Here is a 23209-nt window from a genome sequence, read left to right on the forward strand (position 1 = left end):
ACAGATGAATGGATAAAGAAGATGTGGCACATATATACAATGGAATATTACTCAGCCATAAAAAGAAATGAAACTGAGTTATTTGTAGTGAGGTGGATGGACCTAGAGTCTGTCATACAGAGTGAAGGAAGTCAGAAAGAGAAAAACAAATACCATATGCTAACACATATATATGGAATACAAGAAAAAAAAAAAAGGTCATGAAGAACCTAGGGGTAAGATGGGAATAAAGACACAGACCTACTAAAGCATGGACTTGAGGATATGGAGGGGGGGGTAAGGGTAAGCTGTGACAAAGTGAGAGAGTGGCATGGACATATATACACTACCAAACGTAAAACATATAGCTAGTGTGAAGTAGCCGCAGAGCACAGGGAGATCAGCTAGGTGGTTTGTGACCACCTAGAGGGGTGGGATAGGGAGGGTGGGAGGGAGGGAAGAGATATGGGAACATACGTATATGTATAACTGATTCACTTTGTTGTAAAGCAGAAACTAACACACCATTGTAAAACAATTATACTCCAATAAAGACGTTAAAAAAAAAAAGAAAAAGCTGACATACCAACAAACCAACCAATTTCAATAACCCATTTTATAATGAAGTAGAACAACAAACAAAATGGATACCTCCAAAATGGGAAAGTTCCAGAAACCTCATTCAGTTAATCTACTAGATGCTTTGCCAAACCTCATCCAAATAACCCAATTATTACAGTCCACAGACTAGTGGAAATTCTTACAAAATTGGCTTCCATGTGAAATCTCAAATCATGTTTCCACTCAGGTCAAAAAGATCACTAGGATTGCCTCGTGGAAGCTTTTGCCTCTGGCTTAACTACAATTTTGCAAAATGGAAAATGAGGGAATGCATCCAGGTAATATTCTGGATGTAGATTTTAATCAGATTTTTTAAAACCTCAAGTAAAGAACAGTCCCTCCTAGTTGTAATCCAATTCCCTGAAACAGTATCCAAGGTAGAATCAGAAATTCTGGATTTCTAAACTCAGTTTGGCTTCCAGTGTGCTGGGTGATCACGAGCCCTTAATCTCTGCATCTGCCTTTTTGTAATTGTCATACCACAAGGTTGATACAGACCTACCTCACAGAGACCCTGCAAAGATTAATTAAGGTTAAACAAGAAGAGAAAAGTGCATTAGACAATCCAGGCTTCGTCTATGCTGCTAAATAGACCCAGATGTTTTAACACCTGTTCAGATTATTTGGTAACATCTTCATGAAGTAGAGAGTAATTTGCATAATGCATTTCTGCTGTAAAGACTTCTAAAAAATATCCAATTACTTTTATTTTTATTCTACAGTACTTTCATTAGCAACAGAAAACCTGATTTTTTTTCCTCAATACACACTAACGTGTTAAAGTCAGATTTTGTGTTTTGTGCTGCACAAATTTAGACGTGAATCTTTTATTTGCTGGTGGTAATGTATATTTTAATAAAGCCTTAAAATTGAAAAAAAATAAGCTCCTTATATAACAGAGTTATTTAAGGACTCATGATAAAACCCTGCATGATTTTTTTTAGGTTACTTTTTAAGTCCTGGCAATCCAACATCATCACATGTAGTCGTCAGAGTCCTTTCTCAATCTTCGCAGAAAATACCATTTGTAATATTTCATTTACCTAATCAATATGTATTGAGAAAGCCAAACTGATCAATGTTATTTCACCAACTGCAAAATTCAGGTTTCAGCTCCGTGCATTAAAAAAGAGTTCAAATTATTTATCCATTCACCAAATCAATGTCGGGCACATATTTTGTGCCAGATATTATTCTAGACAGTCACTAGAAGGTATCATATGAAGATTCAAAGTTCTTGCTTTTATATAATTTAAATTCTAATGAAGAGGCAAAACTTAAGAGATGTGAGTGGTAAAGGAAATTCTTTTTAAGGAACTAATTATTAGACTGATGATCAAATTTTAAAAAAAAGAGCTGGTTATTCGAATATTTAAGAGGACAGAACTTCAGACTGAGGAGACACTATATTTGTTTTTGGACACCAATGACAGAATGGGAAAAATCAAAATTGCATAATGAGTTTTTCAATTTACAATAACAACAGGAAAGAGTAAATCACAGCAAAGAAATGTGGAAAGTGTTTGTACAGGCTATAATTTCCAACACAGGGTTCAGCCCACTCTTTGCTGGTGACTCAAAGTGGGACTTCTCCTTTGAATAATATTATTTGAATTTTTAAAAAATTTATCTTTTTCAATTGAAGTATTATTGACATACATTATATTAGTTTCAGGTGTACAACATAATGATTCAATATTTGTACACACTGCAAAATGATCACCATGCTATGTCTAGGCACCATCTGTAACTATACAATATTACAAATTTTTTTTCTTGTGGTAATTACTTTCAAGATTTACTCTTAGCAACTTTCAAATATGAAGACATTTTTAAAAATCGAAGGTTCTTATATTTCAGATATGAAGAGAAAAAATTCCTGGCTCTGCTCAGGTCAAGCTCATCACACTGACACCGTTCACCCCAAATTTTCCCACTGAGCAAACACTGTGAACATTCATGCTTAGGAAAGTCTCATGACAAGGGAAGACTTCATATTTCCTCCTGCCTGGGCATTTCTCTAGACCTTCCTTTCTCTTGTAAAGACAGTGAATGGATTTCAACTTCTCTTTTCAGGTCTTGTGTTGCTGAGGTGCAAATGTCTATATGCAACTCTGGTTCATCAAGGAAGTATTTCCTTCTACTTTTTCATCTTCCACTTTTGTTATCCAAATATGTCTGATCATTCATTGCCTGAGGAAATCCCAACAACTTTAGAGCTCACAGAGTTTGCCATCTCTGTGAGTGATAATAACTGTATGTGAGTATCAGTCTTTGTATGTTTTACTGGCACATGCAGATCCAAGGATGTTCTAAAATATGTTTGTGTGTTGGGGGTAGCAATGCACAAAGGAAAGGAAGAATATAGCAACACTAAAAGGTAATGGGCTTTACCCATTTTCTTTCTCTTGCTATTAACGAAAATAAAATTGAGATTCCCATCTTTGAGAGTCATTCTTTAAGGGATCTTAAAATAGTATGTTTTACAGACTCACAGACTTAGAGAATGAACTTATGGTTACCAGGGGGGAAGGATGGGGGGAGGGATACGTTGGGAGTTTGGAATTGATGTGTACACACTGCTATATTTAAAATAAAATGCCATTCCATGGGGAAAAAAATAGTATGTTTTATAATATTATAAAGAATCATGCTTAGGAATATAAGCTCCAAAGTTAGATAACCAAATTTGAATCACATTTTGCCCACTTGGTGCTTGAATGGCTCTGTTACTCAAAGTTATTCAAAAGGTATGTGCCTTAGTTTCTTCATCTTTTAAATGGAGACTGGTATACTACCTAGTGCATGAAGTTATTATGGAAAAAAAAAGTTATGTACATGCAAAAGCACTAAGAACAGTTCCTGGAACACAGTACTCATTCAACAAATGTTAGCTATTTCTACTATCTATTATTTTAGTTGCCCATATTTTAACTCAATATCATTTCAGGCCCAAAAAAGTTTAATTTCTTTTGAAAACTTTTCTATAACATTTAGGTCTATTTTTCCCCTTCAGTAACTACTAACTAGGGAAGGAGGCATACAGAGAACCTTATAATACTTTGGGATCATTGCCCTAACTAACAGTTCTCCTGGTAAATGTTCTGCTTTAGCAAAATGTGTGTCTCCAGATATATCCTAGACTTGTGAGAGCAAATGTACCACACACTGCCACAGATCTTCTTTCCTTGCTTACCAACTGGTGTTTGACAAAATGATTCAAAACTCAGTACTAGCAAAAAAAAAAAAAAAATCCAAAGAGCATTTATTGAGCTCACCTGTCTGCTGGAGACCCTGCTGATCTCAGCTGGGCTTCTGCATCCATTTGTTAATTAGCTGGAGGTCAGGTGATCCCGGCTCTTGTTTTCCTTTTGGAGGCAGCAGGCCAGGCGGAGTGTGTACATCGTGGTGGTGGCAGAAGTGGGAGAGAGCAAGCAGCAACATGCAAGGTCTCTTAAGCGTAGTCTCAGCGGTGCACTGCCACTTGTGACTCACTCTGTTGGTCAAAGCAGGTCACAGGATGAATCCCAAAGTCATGAAGTGGACATATATTCCTCGTATGGAAACTAAATGGAGGGAAAGAATATTGCTAAACAGTAATTCAACCCACCACACCCATGTAGACATTATTAAGTGGTCACAATATTCTTTTCCACTGTGCCTAAGTATAGCTTTTATATCCTTAGCTGCCACAGTAATTGCTGGTAAACCTGCTAAATATGAGGGAAAGAAAAAAAATCTGATTGAGACTTCTGGTTTTGCAAATTTTTAATATATTTTACAGAATAATATATCTGAATCTCAAATTCTATTTTCCTATAATGTAAAACATCACACTTATATTTTGAGAATGTTCTATTCAGTTATTCAGTTGAGACTGAGTCAGTTTGAAAAATATGTACATATATACTAAATATCAATGAAAATTGTCATTAGATTTTAAAATATCAATAATTTAGTTATCAATTACCTACATTTTGTTGTGTAAAGAGAACATTTAAAATATTTAATAGTAGTTTCTTACTTTTCATTTAAAAAGATCTATACCTTTTCAGTTTTGAAACTAAAACCGTACAAGAACATATATTAATGTTACAATGCCAAACACCAGCTACATAGCCACTTCTTGTCCAGGTATTCTAAACCATATTAATAAACCCTAAAACAATAAGTATTTTTCATTTATTCTGTTTATTTTTGAATTAAACTTTTAAAACAATTTCAATCTTTCTTATCTCAAACGGCTTTCTTCACATTTTAATTAAAATATTATCATTTGTTTCCATGATATAGTTTCAACATTAAAAGGAAGTAAAATTTACATATTTAACATAAGAAAATGTAGAACTACAACTTGATTTTTATAAAATGAGTATTGTATTTATATATATAAAACGTAAAATTTGATAGGTATAATTACAGATGACCCTCGAACAACACAGGGATTAGAGGCATTGACCCTCCCAGCAGTCAAACATCTGTGCATAATTTATAGTTGGCCTTCTGTATCCATGGTTCCTTCCTAGCTACTGCTGAAAAACACCCGCGTATAAGTGGACCAGTGCAATTCAAACCTGTGCTGTTCAAGGGTCAAATGTACAGTAAACTAGCATAGGAAAAGAGCGTTTTCCTGGTAAACCAATGCAAAATGCTTAAAGTGACCACAGTAAGAATGGCTCTCGGTAGAATATAGGGGTCTGAGGTCTTGGTAGAATATAGGGGTCAGACTTTTATCTGTAGATGAGTCTATTTGCAAGAAGTCATCTCTCAAATTGAGCACTTTCATGAAAAAAAAAAATACTACCTCTTACCAATATGTCATTAATCAAACTACCGATCGCACTGTGTTAACTTCCTAAAAAGGTTAACTTTAAATTGCACGTAATTAAGTAGCATACATTTAAAAAGAAAACAGCCTTTCCACAAAATTTGCACAGGTAGAAAGCAATTTCAGCAACCCTCAGGCATACTTAGTATAATTTTTAAAGGGATTTTGAAAAGTAAAGTGAAAATGGACAGTTATCATGAAAGTAATTAAGTTTCCCGAAGTGGAGATGAATATATAACTGTAAAGTTGCCGCTGGATTTCTTAACAAATAACAAAAACCACTAATTTATCTTTCCCTCCTAGCCACTAATTCTCTTCATTCCCTTTATCCTTAGCTACAATTTCTGTATGTTGGAAAGAAGCTTCAGGACTTTCCTCAGGTCACTGGACTGATCTTGTCCCTCCTCGTCCATTCCTCCAACGCTCATTCGGAGCCTCTGGCTCATTTCCCAAGGCCTCTCCGCTGGATGTCCTTTGCCCGCAATCATTGTTATAGAGGAAATGAGCTTAAAACTTATTCTCAGTGGTCCTGAGTTTAAGCCCTGCCTTTTGCTACTAGGCAGACATGTGTCTTTGGAGAAGGTAGTGAGGATCCCTGAGCCTCAATTTCCATCTAAACTGTAAAGGATGTGAGGAGATTTCTTTAAATTATTTTCAAAGCTGTGAATCACTTTGTAAACTATAAAGAAAAAAATTAAATGCCATAATGATGATGATGATGATGATGATTTCAGACATCGTCATCTTAATAATTTATTAACTAAATCTCATAACACTAAATGTTTACAATTGCCTAGGGTAAAGGCATACTAACTGCCCCAAGATAAATTCTTGTCTGGTATAATATTCCCTTCTGTTGAAATGTAAGGTAACTCAGCACTCAATAGATACAGTGATGTTGCTTGTACCAGAGATTGCCTAGTTTCCCATCAGGTACCTAAAGGCACTGATTTTCTCCTTAAAATCTTTGTAACTTTTCCCCTTTTGCCTTTATGAGCACTTTTCAAATTCTTAAAACATTTTCACCTGACGATGTCAAAAGGCACACCTATGACCTTTTACAACATAGCCAACCTGCCTTAATGACAACACATTCTAACCAAAATCCACACACTGCCCATATATTTCCACCCTCAAGATTTTTAATTAAATGATTTATTTTATATTTCTTAACATCCCTAGAGAAAGAGAGAAAAAGTGGCGAGCCCAGGAATTGAGATCCAAGCCTACATTCATTCAAACAACACATTTCATTTAGGAGAATGAATTGCAATAATTACTTCATTTCCTCTATATTCTACTCACTATTATTTAAATGTAAAATATAAACTCTCCTACTATTATGGATACTTGAGAAATGAAGGCAAAATCACCCAACATGTTAAGAAGAGACTGCACAAGGTAGATATTTCATAGTCTATCTTTAACTGAAAACATTTCATGCAATTTTTATAGTTCCCACGTGCAGCCTAAGCCCTGGCATAATCTGATCTAATGTGTTTTTATGAAGTGTATATATAGAATAAAAGGCATCTCTAATGACTGGATTGACAAAACTGTAAAATATAAGGTAAGGGAAAATCATCAATATTTAAGATGTATATACCAGTGGAAATTTGAAAGAATAAGAACTCGATTTAAAAAGGCAGCAGTTATCTGTATCAAAAGAAAATTAATTATTTTATGTGCAATGGACTCTCTTCCTTTTAGAAGAAGACTAACTTAAGATTGACCAAGATAACTTCACTTTCATGAAGCTTTCCAGTCTTCTTTTAAAGTTATTCAGAAAAATCAGAAGCCTTTAAAAATAATGTAAGTCAAAAATATATTTCATAAACCAAGGAAAACATACAATTTTAAAACATTAGAAAAGCAGGAGATTACATCTCCTTCAGGGATCTAGGGTAATGTGAGGCTAATGGTACAGATACTCAAACCAGAGTTCACTGCTATCTCCTCTTTTTTTTTCAAGGTGTGAAAAATTGGAATGCAATTCAAAATAACCCATGGAGAGAGGATAATGTTAGAATTAACAATACTCATTAATCTTATTTATTAGTTTCATTATAGTGTGATTTACTAATTAACAGAGAGATAATAGTTGACATTTCCTAAATTCTCATTCCTTGGAGAATTAGCTGACTCATCATTATTTCTATTTTACCTTTCATGCCTTTGTGAAAAGGCACACATTCTTTATGTGAAGGCTATTATTTTCCACTTATCTGTTCTTTTCCGGTTTAAGCAATTTATATTTGACATGCATAAAAAGTTTTCAAGTTCACCTAAACATCACATCCTCCAAATTATAAAAGACATAAAAGACAACTTAAACATTCTACCATACACAATTCGGAGAGAAGCACAAAAGAGATACTTAGGTAAATGTTTCTAAGAACACAGCAGGTAATTTTCTTCATGTTCTTTATGCTACCAGTAGTTGACCAATGAGTCCGGAATTTCTTTCTTTGATTAAGGCAGCAATAATGGTGGCACCTTGCCTTAAACTTTCCTGTAGCTTCTGTTCATCCTGAAAGAAAAGATAAAACAATAATTATTGTAGAAAGAAAAGATATCAACACATTAAATTTAATAAGGACCTACTTTCCTTTTTTAAAAAAATTTATTTTTGAAAAACTTTATAAACATAACATTGTATAAGTTTAAGGTGTACAATGTGATGATGTGATATACATATATACAGCAAAATTATTACTAAAGTAGGGTTAGTTATCACACCCATCATCTCATATAGTTACCATTTTTTGGAAGCGGGGTGAGAACGTTTAAGATCTACTCTCTCAGGAACTTTGAAGTATACAATACAGTCCTGTTAACTATAGTCACCATCTGTACATTAAATTCTCAGAACTTACCCATCTTATAAATGGAAGTTTGTATCCTTTGACCAACATCTCCCCATTTCCTCCACTCCTTAGCCCCTGGCAACCACAATCACAGACTCTGTTTCTATGTGTTCAAGGAGACACTTTGCAAGGCTTGCTGTTCTTTGGGCTCAGCAGTGCATAGAACTCAGACCACAGCCATTGTCCCAAATAAAGGAGAAACGCTTTTATAAGCACTTTCATATAGAAAAAATATCTGCTGAAGGTACCAAAACAAGCAATGACACAATTTCAAAAGCTAACAGTATGAAACAAAAGATTATTTTCCCTTAATCCAATATTGAAGACCAACTTTGGCTCTTCACTTAAGTGTGAATATTTCTTTGATGATACAAGCCTTCTCTTCACCTTTTTTTCTTTTCCTGAGGGTTCTTCAACAACAGACTTTGTTATAAACTGTGAGTACTGGTGTGGAGGAAAAAAACAAAACAAAAAACCTGCTTGTTTTTGAAGTAAAGATCAGGCAGATTTGTGAAAAGAGTTACTTCACAAGTTGCTAAAATGTGATTTTCCCTTTGAAATCATATTGCCTATGAAACTCTGTTTTTTCTAATTATTTAGGCTTCTTGAAGGTATGAGGGGATGATAATATGAAGGGAAAATGAAAGTGGAAATAGAGTTAATATCTTAAATCCTTGGGTTATGAATTGTGCTAGGTTCAAAAAGAGGGATCTGGTAACCAATTTCGACACTTCGGCATCGTCCGTAATGCCTTATCCCAACATTCAGTATATCACTAGGACCCACTGTTTCTACCTCCTTAATGTTTCTTGAATCCATATACTGCACTCAAACTGCCACTGCCAGCATAATACCTCTGGCCCTGAATTACTGAAACAATCTCATAGTCTCTCTGAAGTCTGTCCTCTTCTATCTTATTTCCCACACAGCAATGAAAATACTGATTTTAAATAATAAAAATCTGATCACATCATTATCCTGCATAAAATCCTTTGAAGGCTATATTTAAACTTCAGGATCAAGTATTAACCCTTTACCTGGAAGGTCTTTTATCCTTCCAGCCTCTTCTTACCGTTCCCTTAAAATCACTCAGTTCTCCAAGCCATGTAGAACTGTTTACGATTGCCCAATCAAGCCATTTTTCAAGGTTTCATCCCTTTGCACCAGCTAATCCCTTTGCCAGAAAAGCTGTTCCACTCCCTCTCCTAGCCTAGCTGACCCTAGTTACTCTGAGGTTCAACTCAGATATCAGTGACTCCTGAAATCTCCCTTGACTGCTGTTCTTCAACCCAAATTGAGAAAGGTGAATCTATACGTTTCCATAGCTATGAATTCCTCTAGCACACTGAATTCTAATAGTGTTTTCAGCTGGCCATCTATTCCACCAGATGATCAGTTTCTTGATGTAAAGAATATTTTATCTTTGAATTTAAAAAACTTAGTTCAATGCCTAACACATGGTTGCCCTCCATACATTATAACAAATTCAAAGCAAAGGAGGGTTGACAATGATGGACATATGTTCACCCTTTCAGTTTGACTCATTTGTTAACAATGACCACTATCTGGTTACTTTGTTTACTCCTATTTACATATTTAGCCAGAAGTCTGGCAACGGTACAAAGAAGAAGTTATCTTATCGAAGCCTTCCCACTACCACCATGCCTCCACTAGCCCAGGCCTGGGTTTCTCATCTATGATGATGGTAGTAAGAGATCACCTCTGCTTAAACTACTCTTTCCCGTCAGTTTCCCTGATTGTGTTCTAAGAGGTGGAACTGGGGAAGATGCACAGGGGCTGAATGGTGGCTACTTTGTCTCTTGTGAGTGAGTTTTAATGACATTTCAATAATGGATTTCAAATGCTGTACTGGTTTCCAGAATATCAAATCACATTAACAAATCATTTAAAAGCCAAATATGGGGCTTCCCTGGTGGCGCAGTGGTTGAGAATCCGCCTGCCGATGCAGGGGACACGGGTTCGTGCCCCGGTCCGGGAAGATCCGCGTCCGGAGCCTGTGCTCCACAACGGGAGAGGCCACAACAGTGAGAGGCCTGCGTACTAAAAAAAAAAAAAAAAAAAAAAAAGCCAAATATGTTTGAGCTTAACATGTGATTCACTTATATAGGAGCAGATATCATTCATGACACACCATTTATAAAAATAGAAATAGTATTCTAAAGCTGAATAAAATACAAACCAACTATAGATATGTATTTGTCACTCAATAATTAATTAATTACAATGTTGCAGGGTATGATACACATCTACTCCCAAGTCTCATTAAAATGAGATATACAACAGATGATGATAATTAAGGTTTCCCATTCAAAAATAAACAGAAAAAGGCTATCTGCATAGCCTCTTTGAAACCAGTTTACACTTATAATGAAAGCAGCATGGTAACAAAGAAATGAAGGGGGAAAACCTGTTTAAGATCCTAGGGCTAGAAAAATCACATTTCTCTATCTTGGAATAAATCTTCCACGCTCATTTTGATTGCTCCACAACTTACATATCTTTAGCTACTAACAAATTTAAGTAAGATTATTCTTTTAAAGATTACTTTGGCAATTTTTTATAGGCATCATTTGGAAAGACTAGAATTCAGTGAGAAGAACCTATGTTATTCCACTAAATATTTGTTTTCCCTCTCTGCCTGACCTCAATCATTTCATCTTTGAAAAATATGGAATTTTAAGAGCTGATTTAAACAAGATGGTGAGACATACCTATACTAAGAAAGTTCTAGTATGTACAAAAATTAGATAGACAATTTATGGATTTCAAACTCAATTCAAAATTCCATAACTCTATAAAAGTATTGATAACCTAAGTAAAAAATGCAAGGAAATAAATCTTTAAAAAGCATTTCCTGCTGAAAGAGGATATGCAAAACAGTGTTTTCAATCCTTGATGGAGATAGGGAGTGGAGGGGCATTACAGGTGGTCATTTTATTATCAATCATCCATATTTATGCACATGTATATGCATACATTCCTTTGTGTGTTCCAAATAAAAATGTCTAGTGTTAAAACTACGTGAGCAAGGTCAACATGAACACTGAAATATTATGTTGATGGTATGCACTTTTGATATGCTATGATGAAATGGTATTTATCTCTGTGGTCTCCCTCCTCAAAACCCATAACGCCAGTCTAATCATGAGAAAATACATCAGACAAACTCCAATAGAGGGATATACCACAATATATCTGACCAGTACTCCTCAAAATTGTCAAGTTCATAAAAAACAAGGTAAGTCTGAAAAGCTGTCACAGCCAACTGTGGAGACATGACAGTTGTCTCCTTAGGAGACATGACAACTAAAGGTAATGTGGTATCCTGGAATAAAAAAAAAATTGGTAAAACCAAGGTAATTTGCATAAACTATGGCTTAGTTGTTAATAATAGGAGAAACTGCCCAAAGGGCACAAGGGAACTCTGTACTATCCTCTCAATTTTTCTGTGAATCTAAAACACAAAGTGTATTATTTTTCAAGAAAAGATGTGTTTAATCAGGCTCTAGAATCAGATTGCTGGTATTCAAATACTGGCCTTCACAACTGTCAAATATCTTTGAGCAAATTATCAAAGTTTTATAGTTCTGCGTTTTTCATCTAAAACTGGGGTAACAATATTATCTACTTTACAGATTTTTCTGTAGGGACTAAACCAGGTAAGACATGTAGATCACAGATACCTAACAAATATTCTATAATAACAGCTGTTAGAATTATTATTTTTATGGAGAGTACTGTTTCAGCCACAACAGAGTAGCTGATAACACCTACTCACCATACATAACCATTAAATCTGGTAAACTATGTAACAATGTTGTTTGCGGATCTAAGACAGTAACCAATGCATATCTACAGTCCTTGAAAGCAGAGACCATTCACCTCAGATGTCTTGTTGAGAGAATTTTTCGAAACTATAAAGAAGAGAAATAGAGTCCAAGTGAATGATGGTCTTTCTGGATATAAAAGACAGAGATTACAATTTAAAGTTGTCAAAGTGGCTCAGATTGCACGAAAAACATCCCTGCGACAGGAGAGTTTCAAAGAAGTCCTAAAATTCTGCTGAAAATTCCCCTTATTTGGCCAATTCCTAATCGGCACTTGCACAGGTAGACTCCATGGGGCTTAGCAGAGAATAATTTCTGGGAAGCTGGAGCAATGAGCAGAGATTTCAGAAGCTGCACTGCACTTAGAAGATTAGATGTGAGGTAGGCTGGAACAAGGAGACCTTGGTGAACACCCATGGCCTTCAGCCGAGATCTATGAAAGACCATGCCTATAACCCAGGAATAAAGACAAAACTGAACTAGAACTGCCCTAACAAAGCTTTAACAAGCTCCAGAAGAGCAAGTTGATTTCCCAGTAACACACATGCTTGCCAGAACAAATTTTAATATTCTTTGGAGGAAGCTAAAATAAACTAGAGCTTTTATAATGTTTTGTAACTAACAGATGGCATACAATAAAATATTACTTGACAAGTAAAGAACGCAAAGCAGCAAAAATAAATAAATAAATAAATAAATAAATAGACTACCCATAAACAAGAGAAAAAAAAATCAATTTAAACAGATCCAGAAATGATCCATATATTGGAATTAGCCTGCAAGGATTTCAAAATAACTATGATTAATATATTTTAAAAATAGAGGAAGAGAAGGAAACGTTGGTGAAAACTGGAAAATTTCAACATAGAATTGGAATCTCAAATTAAAAAATTTACAATTTTACAATATAATACTTAAAATTAAGAATTAATTGACTGATTTTATATGAGATGGGAAGAGCCAGAGACAATATGAGTGACACTGAAGTGAAGTAAAAAAATATCTAAACTGAAGCAAGAGAGAAAAATGGTGAATTACTACCATAATCATCTTATACCTTGTAATCACATTACTATTCCATTTCCCTATTCCTTATCTACTGACACACCCTACCACCATCACCAAGAAACCTGCTTGGAACATTTAGAAAACTACATATGGGTTAGGTCAGCAGCCATGTCATCTGGGAATATTTTCTCCATGAAACAAGCAAAAAATTTGAAAAATGTTAACCCCATCCCTAGAAAACCAATGTGATGTAATGTACAAATATATGTACAGGACTAGACTGTAGGTAATATTGCTATAGCTGCACATGAGAGAACAAGGGAATTCAGAGAATGGTAAGATCACATGAGGCAGGAATGTTTCCTCAGGGAGACAGAACCAAATGATGAGAGAAAGAGGAAGAAAATACTGTAGAGTCCAGGATGAACAAGAACTATTTGGGGACAAGAAATGGCTGATCCTTAGAGTGACATATCAATGTAATAAAGCTATTGTAAGAAAAGTGGGTACCCAAATTTTCACAATAAAAAATTAAGAAAAAAGCACCCAAATTAAATTTATCAGCAGTTTACTTACTATCTGTAACTCCAGCAACATTCATGGCTAGGCTTCAGGTTTATAGTAACCTTGATTTATACTCAGTCATAGAGAGCATAAACTGTGAACATGGCACACCAATGTTTACATACCCACACATAAAAATCAAAAACATTTGTTTAATTAAAAGAAAAACAAGAGGATATTTAATAAGATATATTAAAGTCTGCATTTTGCTTAAATCTAATTTATTGTCATAACAGTAATTATTTGTTATCGTTCTGTTCACTTAAGAACAATGTCAAATTTTTGAAAAACAATAAAAATTGCACTCTATCTTCTCATAAAAAAATAAAAATATAACTTCTAGCTGTAAAATACAACATTCACCCTTTTTCTTGGTTACAGCTGTATTATAAACTAGAAACTGGTCCTAAAGGAAAAAAAAGGATATAGTAATCAGGTTTCTTAAATTACTAGGAGGGAAAATATCAAAATGTTAACAAGAGTTATTTTTGGATGACAGATTTATGGCTATTTTTATTTCATCTTTATGTTTTGCTATATTTTCAAAATTTTCATAATAAACACACTTTATTCTAATAAGAAAAATAAGTTATTTTAAAACTTAGTTTCAAGACTTTAAATTCAGGGACTAAATTTGATTTGTTATCTCATAAAATCAGTACTGCATAATTGTCTAGATTTCCAGAGAATATTTATCCCCACCAAAAACTTCAAAATCTGTACAAAGAAAACATTTTTGTTTGAATATTGCAATTTTCAATAAAAGATTTCCAAAAGAATCATATTAATAATTCACAAAGTTATAGCTTTTTGCTGATTTAGAGGTTAAGAAAGATATCATGGAAGTCAAACTAAAAGTAACAACAAAAAATGTGTACTTAATTTTATTCAGCATGTTAACAGTTGCTCATTGAGATTTTGAAGAGTTTCTTACAGTTGGATTTTTTAAATTATCAGAAAGAATATTTTTTAAAAATCAATATAAAATTGTTATTTTAAATTTTTTATATCCTTAAACTGAATTATTTAGCATCAGAATTCACCATGGGTTTTAACCAGAAACTTATCATATTTAGTTATTTCTCTATCACTTTGTAATTTCAAGATTAGGATGAAATATGCTATGCTTAGATGAGGGCTTCCCTGGTGGCGCAGTGGTTAAGAATCTGCCTGCCAATGCAGGGGACACAGGTTCCATCCCTGGTCCGGGAAGATCCCACATGCCACGGAACAATGAAGCCCGTGCGCCCAGAGCCCGTGCTATGCAACAAGAGAAGCCACCGCAATGAGAAGCCCGTGCACCGCAACGAAGAGTAGCCCCTGCGCAGCAAGGAAGACCCAACACGGCCAATAAATAAATAAACAAGTTTATTTTAAATATATATACATATATATGCACAAAAGTTCTATTACCATTATCTTTTAAAAACATAATTTTAAAATTACTCTAGAGTAATTAAGTCTTGTCAATGGAATCCTGTACTTTAGGTTTTTTGTATGAGATATATATATATGTATATAGATAATTATTATTATTTTTTTTGGTTGACGGTAGGTTTCTTTCCCATGGTTCTATCATCTTCCATAGAGTAGTGAAGTCTCGATGCAAAAATTCTCATGGGACCTCTAAGCCTTTGGGAAGCTCTTTGGAAATCAGGGAAAATGGATTTCTTTACTTTCACAGAAGATTGGGAATGAAATGGCACCTCCATTATTCATAGCAGCTTTTTTCCCTGCTCCCCACCATCAACCTCACAATTTGGACAAGTAACGCCTGCAGTTTCAGAAGTAAATGACGAAGAAGTAGCACCTTGCAAGTGTACAAGTGGTCAATTTTCTGTAATGCCATATCCTCAGAATTCCTTACTGATCCACTGTCCCTTTCAGTTTTCTCAAAGGACAACTTTTGGCAAAACTATACCCAGTTTTGGCAAAACTTGAAGAACTTTTTAAAAGGTAAATTTCAAAACATTAAACCCTATCGTTGTACTACACAGATATCAGTACCTGAATTAAAGAGGTATAAACAAATTTATGGTATGCTGTTAGAATCAAATTTATGTGGAGTTTTTAGGATCTTGTCTCAAAGAATGGCAGGAAAAGCTATGACATCATTGTTCTCCAAATATTTATAGACAACCTAAAAGGAAATCTTTAGAGATTTTCATCTTCCATGCACATCATTCCTAAAGAACACAATGTACTCTCTTAAAAGAAAATCTATAAATTTAAAATATATGTATAAATGTATTATTAAGGCTTTAGATGTCTCAAGAGATTACACAGATCTTTTGGAAGGGTAAACATTACATTGTCTCAGCAAATTCCATACCAAAAGCCTAATTCAAGTTCCATGAATTACAAAACTGTCCTGAAATTCAACTTCCTTATATTTTGGTATTAGTATCTTTCTGCCATCCATCCTTGTTCTGGTGAACTCATGCAAAAATTATCTAAATGCCACAAAATTTCAATCACTCTAAACAAATAAAACTTGTATCTATATATGTCCATATATCTATCCATCCATAACACATACAATATACAAAAATCCTAAGCTGTATACTTTAGAAACATTTTAAGTTTTGTTACATTTGTAAGGTAATTAATATCGTATCAAAATAACTGAGGCTAAATTTCCTTTCTGTATACATTTTGCTGATATGGAAGAAAAAAAATCTAATGGTAACACACTGTCCCCTAGTGGAGATGAAAAAAAAAGTTCGTTATTTGTAAATTGCCAAAACTGCAGGAAAAAAGCAGTCACTTACTAATAGAGTTTGCGAAAAACAAGAGTCCTCTCCAAATGAAAAGTATTTGCCTCTTGCTCATTTGAGTGAAACAAATGTCTCCTGAAAATCTCGACAACAAAATACTAGTGAAAATGCACTTGAGTTTACTTATTAACATAAGTACCACACAGCACTTTTCGTCTTGCACATAGTGAAGGTTCTCAGTAAATATTTATGAAACAAGATAATTAAGAAGAAAGAATTGGTCAATAAACCCTGAGGGGGCAGCACTGTTACTCTGCTGAATAAGAACAGAGACTAAAGATTAGGAAAGACCCAAACTATGCAGCTCTCAGAGCCAGAGTGCAGTGGGGTAAAACCTGGGCAGCCAAGAGCACCAGACATCTGGCTTGAGAACACGCATTTCATTATCATGTCAGTTATTTCTAGATCTGGGACTTGTCACACTGTCATACTTTATTTTCTTACATCATTCATAATATCAATTCTCCCACTTAATAAAGTTGAAAAATCTGTCTCATACACAATGTCTCTTTTAATTAGCAAAAATGTTTTGATCCTATACAACTTACCCAACAGTTACCAAGTCTTGCTAGTTTTCTACTGTGACATCCCTCACCAGCTATACTCTGACCACTCTCAGTCTACATCCTTACTATCCTGTACTGAGATTCCTCAAGGATGTCTTAACTGCCTACTTCTCTCTGCCCATGGCTACTGTTCTAATCTCACTAGAACAACTATTTTCACTGTGTCAAACCCACATTACTTTCAGCACAAACTTCATCTTAACATTCAAGACTATTCACAATCAACCTAATCACAAGCAACCTAATCAATCCTTCTGACCAGTTTCCACTCCTTTACTATACAGAATCCACTTCTGTGGCCATACTGATATAATCACTGTTTTCTCTTCTCCAGGAAAATGGTTTCCCAATAACTGTCTTTCTAATTCACATCAATTTTCAAATACCTGGCTGTGATGACTTCCTCTTATGAAATCATTTATTTTACTACACATCAGTAATTTGCATTATCATCATTTGCCTCACAATCTCTTACAATATCTTGTTAGGTTTGCATATGTATAGATCCTATTTTCTTAGCTAAATTGTAGACAGTAAAAGGCAACTCTCCTAAATTAAATTCTAAAATCAAATAAAGTACTATACCTATAGTAGGTACTCAGTAAACTAACCAGATTAATTTGCTAGTTAATTCTATAAAGATCTGGCTTTACATTTAACTATTAAGACATCTTTGCAGCATCGATGTTTTTAGATAAAGGATATATCATTATAGAAATAACCCCCTAAAAATAAAAATAAGAGAAAAACTTGTATCTATACTTGGAAACTGAAAGGGTGTGAAAAACTAGGAATTTGTGCTACATGATTCCTCTCCTATGAAAGAAAGCCGGGTCTCAGAGATAAGTGTAGGGACACTGATAAATTTACACTAATATACCCAAGTCAGAAGGATAAAGGCAGACAATGAGGAAAGCATTCTCTTATTTGAGGTGGTTGCATAAGCAGAAAATCTGTATACCAGTTGTTGGTAGGCAATGAGTCCTGTTTCCACAAGGGGTGAGAAAAGATAGGGTGGACAGAAAGATTATTCAAAAGAGTATCTTCTTGAGTGGATGGCCCAGGCGTTAGTAGAAAAATGTACTGATAATTTCTCTTAGAGCATAAAGATTGGTTGAATTTTTCCCATAAAATTTAGATTCAAACTTACAAACTTAAATCAAGGAAAGATAACTAAAATAGGCCAATTCAAACATAACTTCTTGGTAGCAACATGTGTGTGTGTGGAAAGGGGGGAATTACTATTGAAGTAGTTTTGAGCAGTTAAAAAAGAAAAAGATGTCTGGTTAATGACCATTAGACTCTTAAATATTGGTTAGATGGGTGAATAGTTAGTATCCAAAATTTTAATCTCAAAGTTCCACAGAAAAATATTTACCATTGTATTAAAAAGTCTGTTTCCTTCCAAGAAGACTTTCAACTGCAACTTACAAAAAGAGTTCTATCCTGACCAGAATGGTGCCAATTTTTAACAGTCTTAACTAGCAGAAAATTAGCCTGACAAAGCTCCCTCCCACAATGAAGAGCAGAGTTCGTTTTCATGGAGAAGGACACATGGTAGAAGATTACCTATACGGCTTCTTCCTAATAAGAAGGTAGATAAAAATCAGCAGATATGTGAAACAATTTTCTAGGTGGAAAGAACCTTCTGGAATCATTAGAATTAACTATATTTCTCTGAAATGATGTTGCTAAATGAAAACAAGATTCAAGAAGATACTCTGAACATAGAAGTGGGAACAAAGTAGGAATAATTTTATGTCTCTAGAGATTCATGTAGATATTAAGTAAATGTATTTGAATTAAATATCTCCTTGGAAGTGGTATACAACCTACCTAGTCTATATAAATTTGACTTAGATAAATGGAAGACAGACTTGAAAATCTCTAGAACTCAGAAGAATAAAAGACTTAAAATAATGAAAGTCAAGACATTAATTAAAGAACCAAATTGTATAAGGGAAACTTGGGGAGAAATCACAGATAATACAGAAGTCATTATAAATATGTAGAAGAAAATTCCCTGAGTTGAAGAAAGACCAGTGTCTGCAGATAGACAGGTATCATTTAGACCCTTGCAAAATTAGTGAAAGAACCCCCCCCTGCAAAAAAGAAGCCATATTCTGATGATACTTTCAAATTTAAAGATAAAAATTCAACAGGCTCCATCAGGCAATACAGATTATTTTCAATAGATAAGAATGGCTGATGTGTAACTTCTCTGAAATATTAAATACCCCAAGAAAATGGGATCTAAGGAGAAGATTGTTACCTAGGAATCCTGGCTGACTGTAAGAAGGACAAAAAAGCAGACATTGTGGGATATGCAAGGGCTCTGAAAGCATACACATTAGTAGAGTCTTTCTTTAAAAAAAAAAAGAGTACTTAAAAAGTTAACTTATTCAATAACGAAATAAATGAGGAAAAGAAAAAGAACAAGACTCCTTTCAATGACTGTATTTCAGGAACTTACCTGATACCAGGATGTAAGTTATATATTAAGATATGAATAGAGAGATGTTTTTTTCCCTTAATGGAATACATATTTGGGCAAGTCAGACAAACACATAAACACATATATGCAATCACAATAACAAGTTATGAAGAAAACAACAAACCAGTTTAGTATCAAAATGAAACCAGCATTAGAATTTCTAGGCACAAAATAATTTAAACCTATGTAAAAAAATTCTAAATAAACAAACATGGATCCACAGAAATGAGCAGTCTCTTAAACAAGAACAGACTTGAAAAATAAGAAATACAACTTTTACAAATAAAAATCATTACAAATTTAAACCAAAAAAAGCCTCAAAGGATGGATTAAACAACAGATTAGACACAGCTGAAAAGAAAATTACTGAAACTGAAGACAGAATTGAAGAAATTACTCAGAATTCATATTAGAGAAGACAAGAAATGGAAAATATAAAGAGGTTAAGAGATTTGGCAGACATGATAAGAATGTTTAATATATATTTAATCAGAATCCCAGAAAGGGAGGATAGAGACAATGGGGAAAAATAATATTGCTTAAAAAAGTACAGAATTTATAGCACATAGGAATTCATTCATAAAGTAAACCCAATGAATTCTGAAGTGGATAAAAAGGAAACTCAACAAGTAGACAAATTTCAGGGAAACCATGGAACACTAAACATAAAGACATGATCCTAAAGCAACTAGAGAGAACAAACCAATAGAGGACCAACAGTTACATTGACAACAGTTTTTCTTACAGCAATAATGGTGGCAAGAACACACTGGCATATCTGCAAACTGCTAAGAAAAAAAGCCAAAAAAAAAAACAAAAACAAAAACAAAACCTAACTCTCTCCAAAAAAACCCTATCAACCTAAAATGCTTATACCTCCTACCCACAAACATTATTTATCAAAAATGAAAACAGAAGATGGGCTCCCTCAGATAAACAAAACATAAAATTTTATTCCTAAAAATACTCTGGCAGTAAGGGGTGTACCTCAGGTGGAAGAAAGATAATTTCAGAAAGACAATCTAGTAAGTCAGGAAGGCATGGAATATAAAGAAGTAGCTTTAAAATGAGTATATAAATCTAAAACAAGAAGTGTCTTAAGAAAAAAAAAATAAAAGTAACACACTATTTTTGAAATATTTTGTAAGCCTGAAATTATTTCAAAAATTTCAAGATGAAAAGTTATTAATAACAGAGAAAAAAACTAATGAAAAACAAAAATCTTAACTAAACAGTTAAGAAAAAACATGAGAAAAGCAGAACAGACAGAAAGCAAAAAATAAGGTGATAGTAACCACTCCAAATACTTTTTTTAATTTGAGTAAATATAAATGACTAACTAAGCCCATGGGTAAAAACACAAAGATTGTCATGTTGGATTAAAAACTAAACACAGCTACATGGCCTTTATAATAGCTACACATAAAATACAAGGACACAAAAGGCTGAGAGTCAAGTGACTGAGAAGGGTAGACCAGAGAGGCACTAACCCAAAGAAAGCTCGGTTCACTGTATTCAGTATATTCACTATAAAAATACAGACTTTAAGACAAAAAGCAATATTACAGATAGAGGGTCACTACAAAAGTTATAAAAAGTTTCCTTTACCAGAAGCACTTTTGGATATTGGGGGAAATTACAAACTCCATTTTGGATAAATCTGAGATTTCAGGGAGACATCCAAGACAAAATATCAAATAAGCAGTTATGAGTGTAGAACACAGAAAATAGTCATTTTCAAATGAAGGGTATTTAAAACCATATGAGTGGGTGAGAATCCTGGGGGATCACACAGGACAATGCTCTAAGAATCTGCGGCATTTAGGCATCTAAGAGAAGTAAAGAAGCTGGCAAAGAGTCTGAGAAGGAGCAGACATACTTTGTAGGAAGAAATCAGGAGTGTGATATTTACAGAACCTGAGATAAAAGGGTCATAAAGAAGAAAATGATACCTAGTTGTCCATCAATATTTACAGATTGTTATAGAAAAAAATCACTCAGTTATACAGAGAGAAGGATAATTATTTTAATGGATTATAAAGCAAAGCAATGCTTTAATAATAATTATTCTTCAAAGACAAGGTTTTTAAAAAAATATGTAAACTACATCACAAAATGTTGGAATATGAAGAGGGCTGAAAGTCACACTGAATTTCTTATTTTACGCAGTCAAGCCAATATATAGTAAATCATCAATGATTTTAAGTTAACAAGAAAGAGAAAAAGTAGATATGCATATAAAACTAAAAAAAAAATCAGTAGTAGTATGAAACAGGATACCATCTTACAAAACCACTAGGGGAAAAAAAAAGCAAAGAAAATATCATACATCCTATGAGGTAAATTCCATTAACTAGAAATTTAAAACCAAGGCAGCTTGAGTAACTTGTCCAAAGTCACATAGATAATGACTGAAAAATACAGACTTGAAATCAGGATCAGAATATAGAGAGTCCAAGTACTTAACAACTTTAGGGATAATCTTACCCAAGAAAACATGCTTCTGAATGACTAAAGTTTAGACCCATTAATTTTTTTGCTCAGTTTAATATCAACTTAAAAATACAATCCCTCCTGCAGTTTTTTAATGACTCAGCAGCAATAAGTTGGATGTATGGTGTATCACACAGCATGGTACGCATGCCCAGCCCCCAAAACAGCAAAATAAGTAAATAAATAAAAACAACCAAATTAATTTATGTTTTATGATGTGAGTATAAACTGATGAGAGAATTAAATCTCTTGGGTCAATAACAATAAAAAGTCTAACTTGGAAATTGAAACACTGATTCCGGAATTTGTGACATCCAGACAAAAGGTAGAAGCCAGCATTTTTCAGTGAATATTGATGGAGGAATAAAAAAGGAGTTCTGTAAAACAGATGTAGGGGACATAACACAAATATTTATTGAGTCAAATGTCACTTTCTCTTATAGTTTATGTTGTCACACATATACATTGCAAAGGTAAGCAGGAAGCCTTGTCAATTTCAGGAACTATCACGCCATAAAATGATAAGCCATAGGGAACAACATATACCAGAGTCAAGTTGCTAAAGCAAAGGCAAAAATTAAAATTTAAACCAAAACATACATTGATTTGACCGTCATGGTTGGTTGGGTTTGGCATGATCCCTGGCAGGATCTGTTTTATATTGAGACATGATGAACGTTTGCTTTCTGTGCTGACATGTTTTCAGTGAGGTGTAGAACATAGAAAAGGGTAGGCAACATTTTAATTATTTCTCCAGCATTATAATAAACTGAAAAAGATCTAGGGAGAACACAAATAAGCAGCACATTAGAAATCTCCTGTGGCACTCTGGAAACCTTACAAAGGAAGCACTAACATGTTTTCCATTCACCCAGCCTAAGGCATAATTCTCCAGTTTCCTGGATATACTAATTTCATAAAGAATAATTTAAGTGTTATATAGAACACACACGATCAAAAGGAAAAGAAAACCTACAAAATCTTTCTTCCTTTTAATTGTTTATTCATTCTGATTGGGATTGGAAGGCCTTTAAAAGACAAATAAATGCCTGATGGCTATAAATAATTAAAATACTAGCAGAGAGGAGTAATAATTACAAGAAAGAAAATGTCTGTCTGGATTATATACATGTCCAATGAAAACAGGAAGAGACTGCTGTATGG

General features: G+C 34.0%; 1 protein-coding gene across 3 annotated transcripts in view; it reads right to left on the reverse strand.

Moving 5' to 3' along the window:
• Window positions 1–23209, reverse strand: part of CRPPA (CDP-L-ribitol pyrophosphorylase A) — a 466682-nt gene that overhangs the window by 127746 nt on the left and 315727 nt on the right. For all 3 annotated transcript variants that reach the window (XM_028490069.2, XM_055085022.1, XM_055085024.1), the window contains exons 10-11: window positions 7806–7958; window positions 3879–4166 (exon numbers count right to left, since the gene is read on the reverse strand). In XM_028490069.2, coding sequence (XP_028345870.1) covers window positions 7854–7958 — 105 coding nt within the window. In that variant the 3' untranslated portion in view covers window positions 3879–4166; window positions 7806–7853. The remainder of the gene's footprint in view (window positions 1–3878; window positions 4167–7805; window positions 7959–23209) is intronic.

Source organism: Physeter macrocephalus, chromosome 5 (genome assembly GCF_002837175.3).
Source record: "Physeter macrocephalus isolate SW-GA chromosome 5, ASM283717v5, whole genome shotgun sequence".
Taxonomy (NCBI): Eukaryota; Metazoa; Chordata; class Mammalia; order Artiodactyla; family Physeteridae; genus Physeter; species Physeter macrocephalus.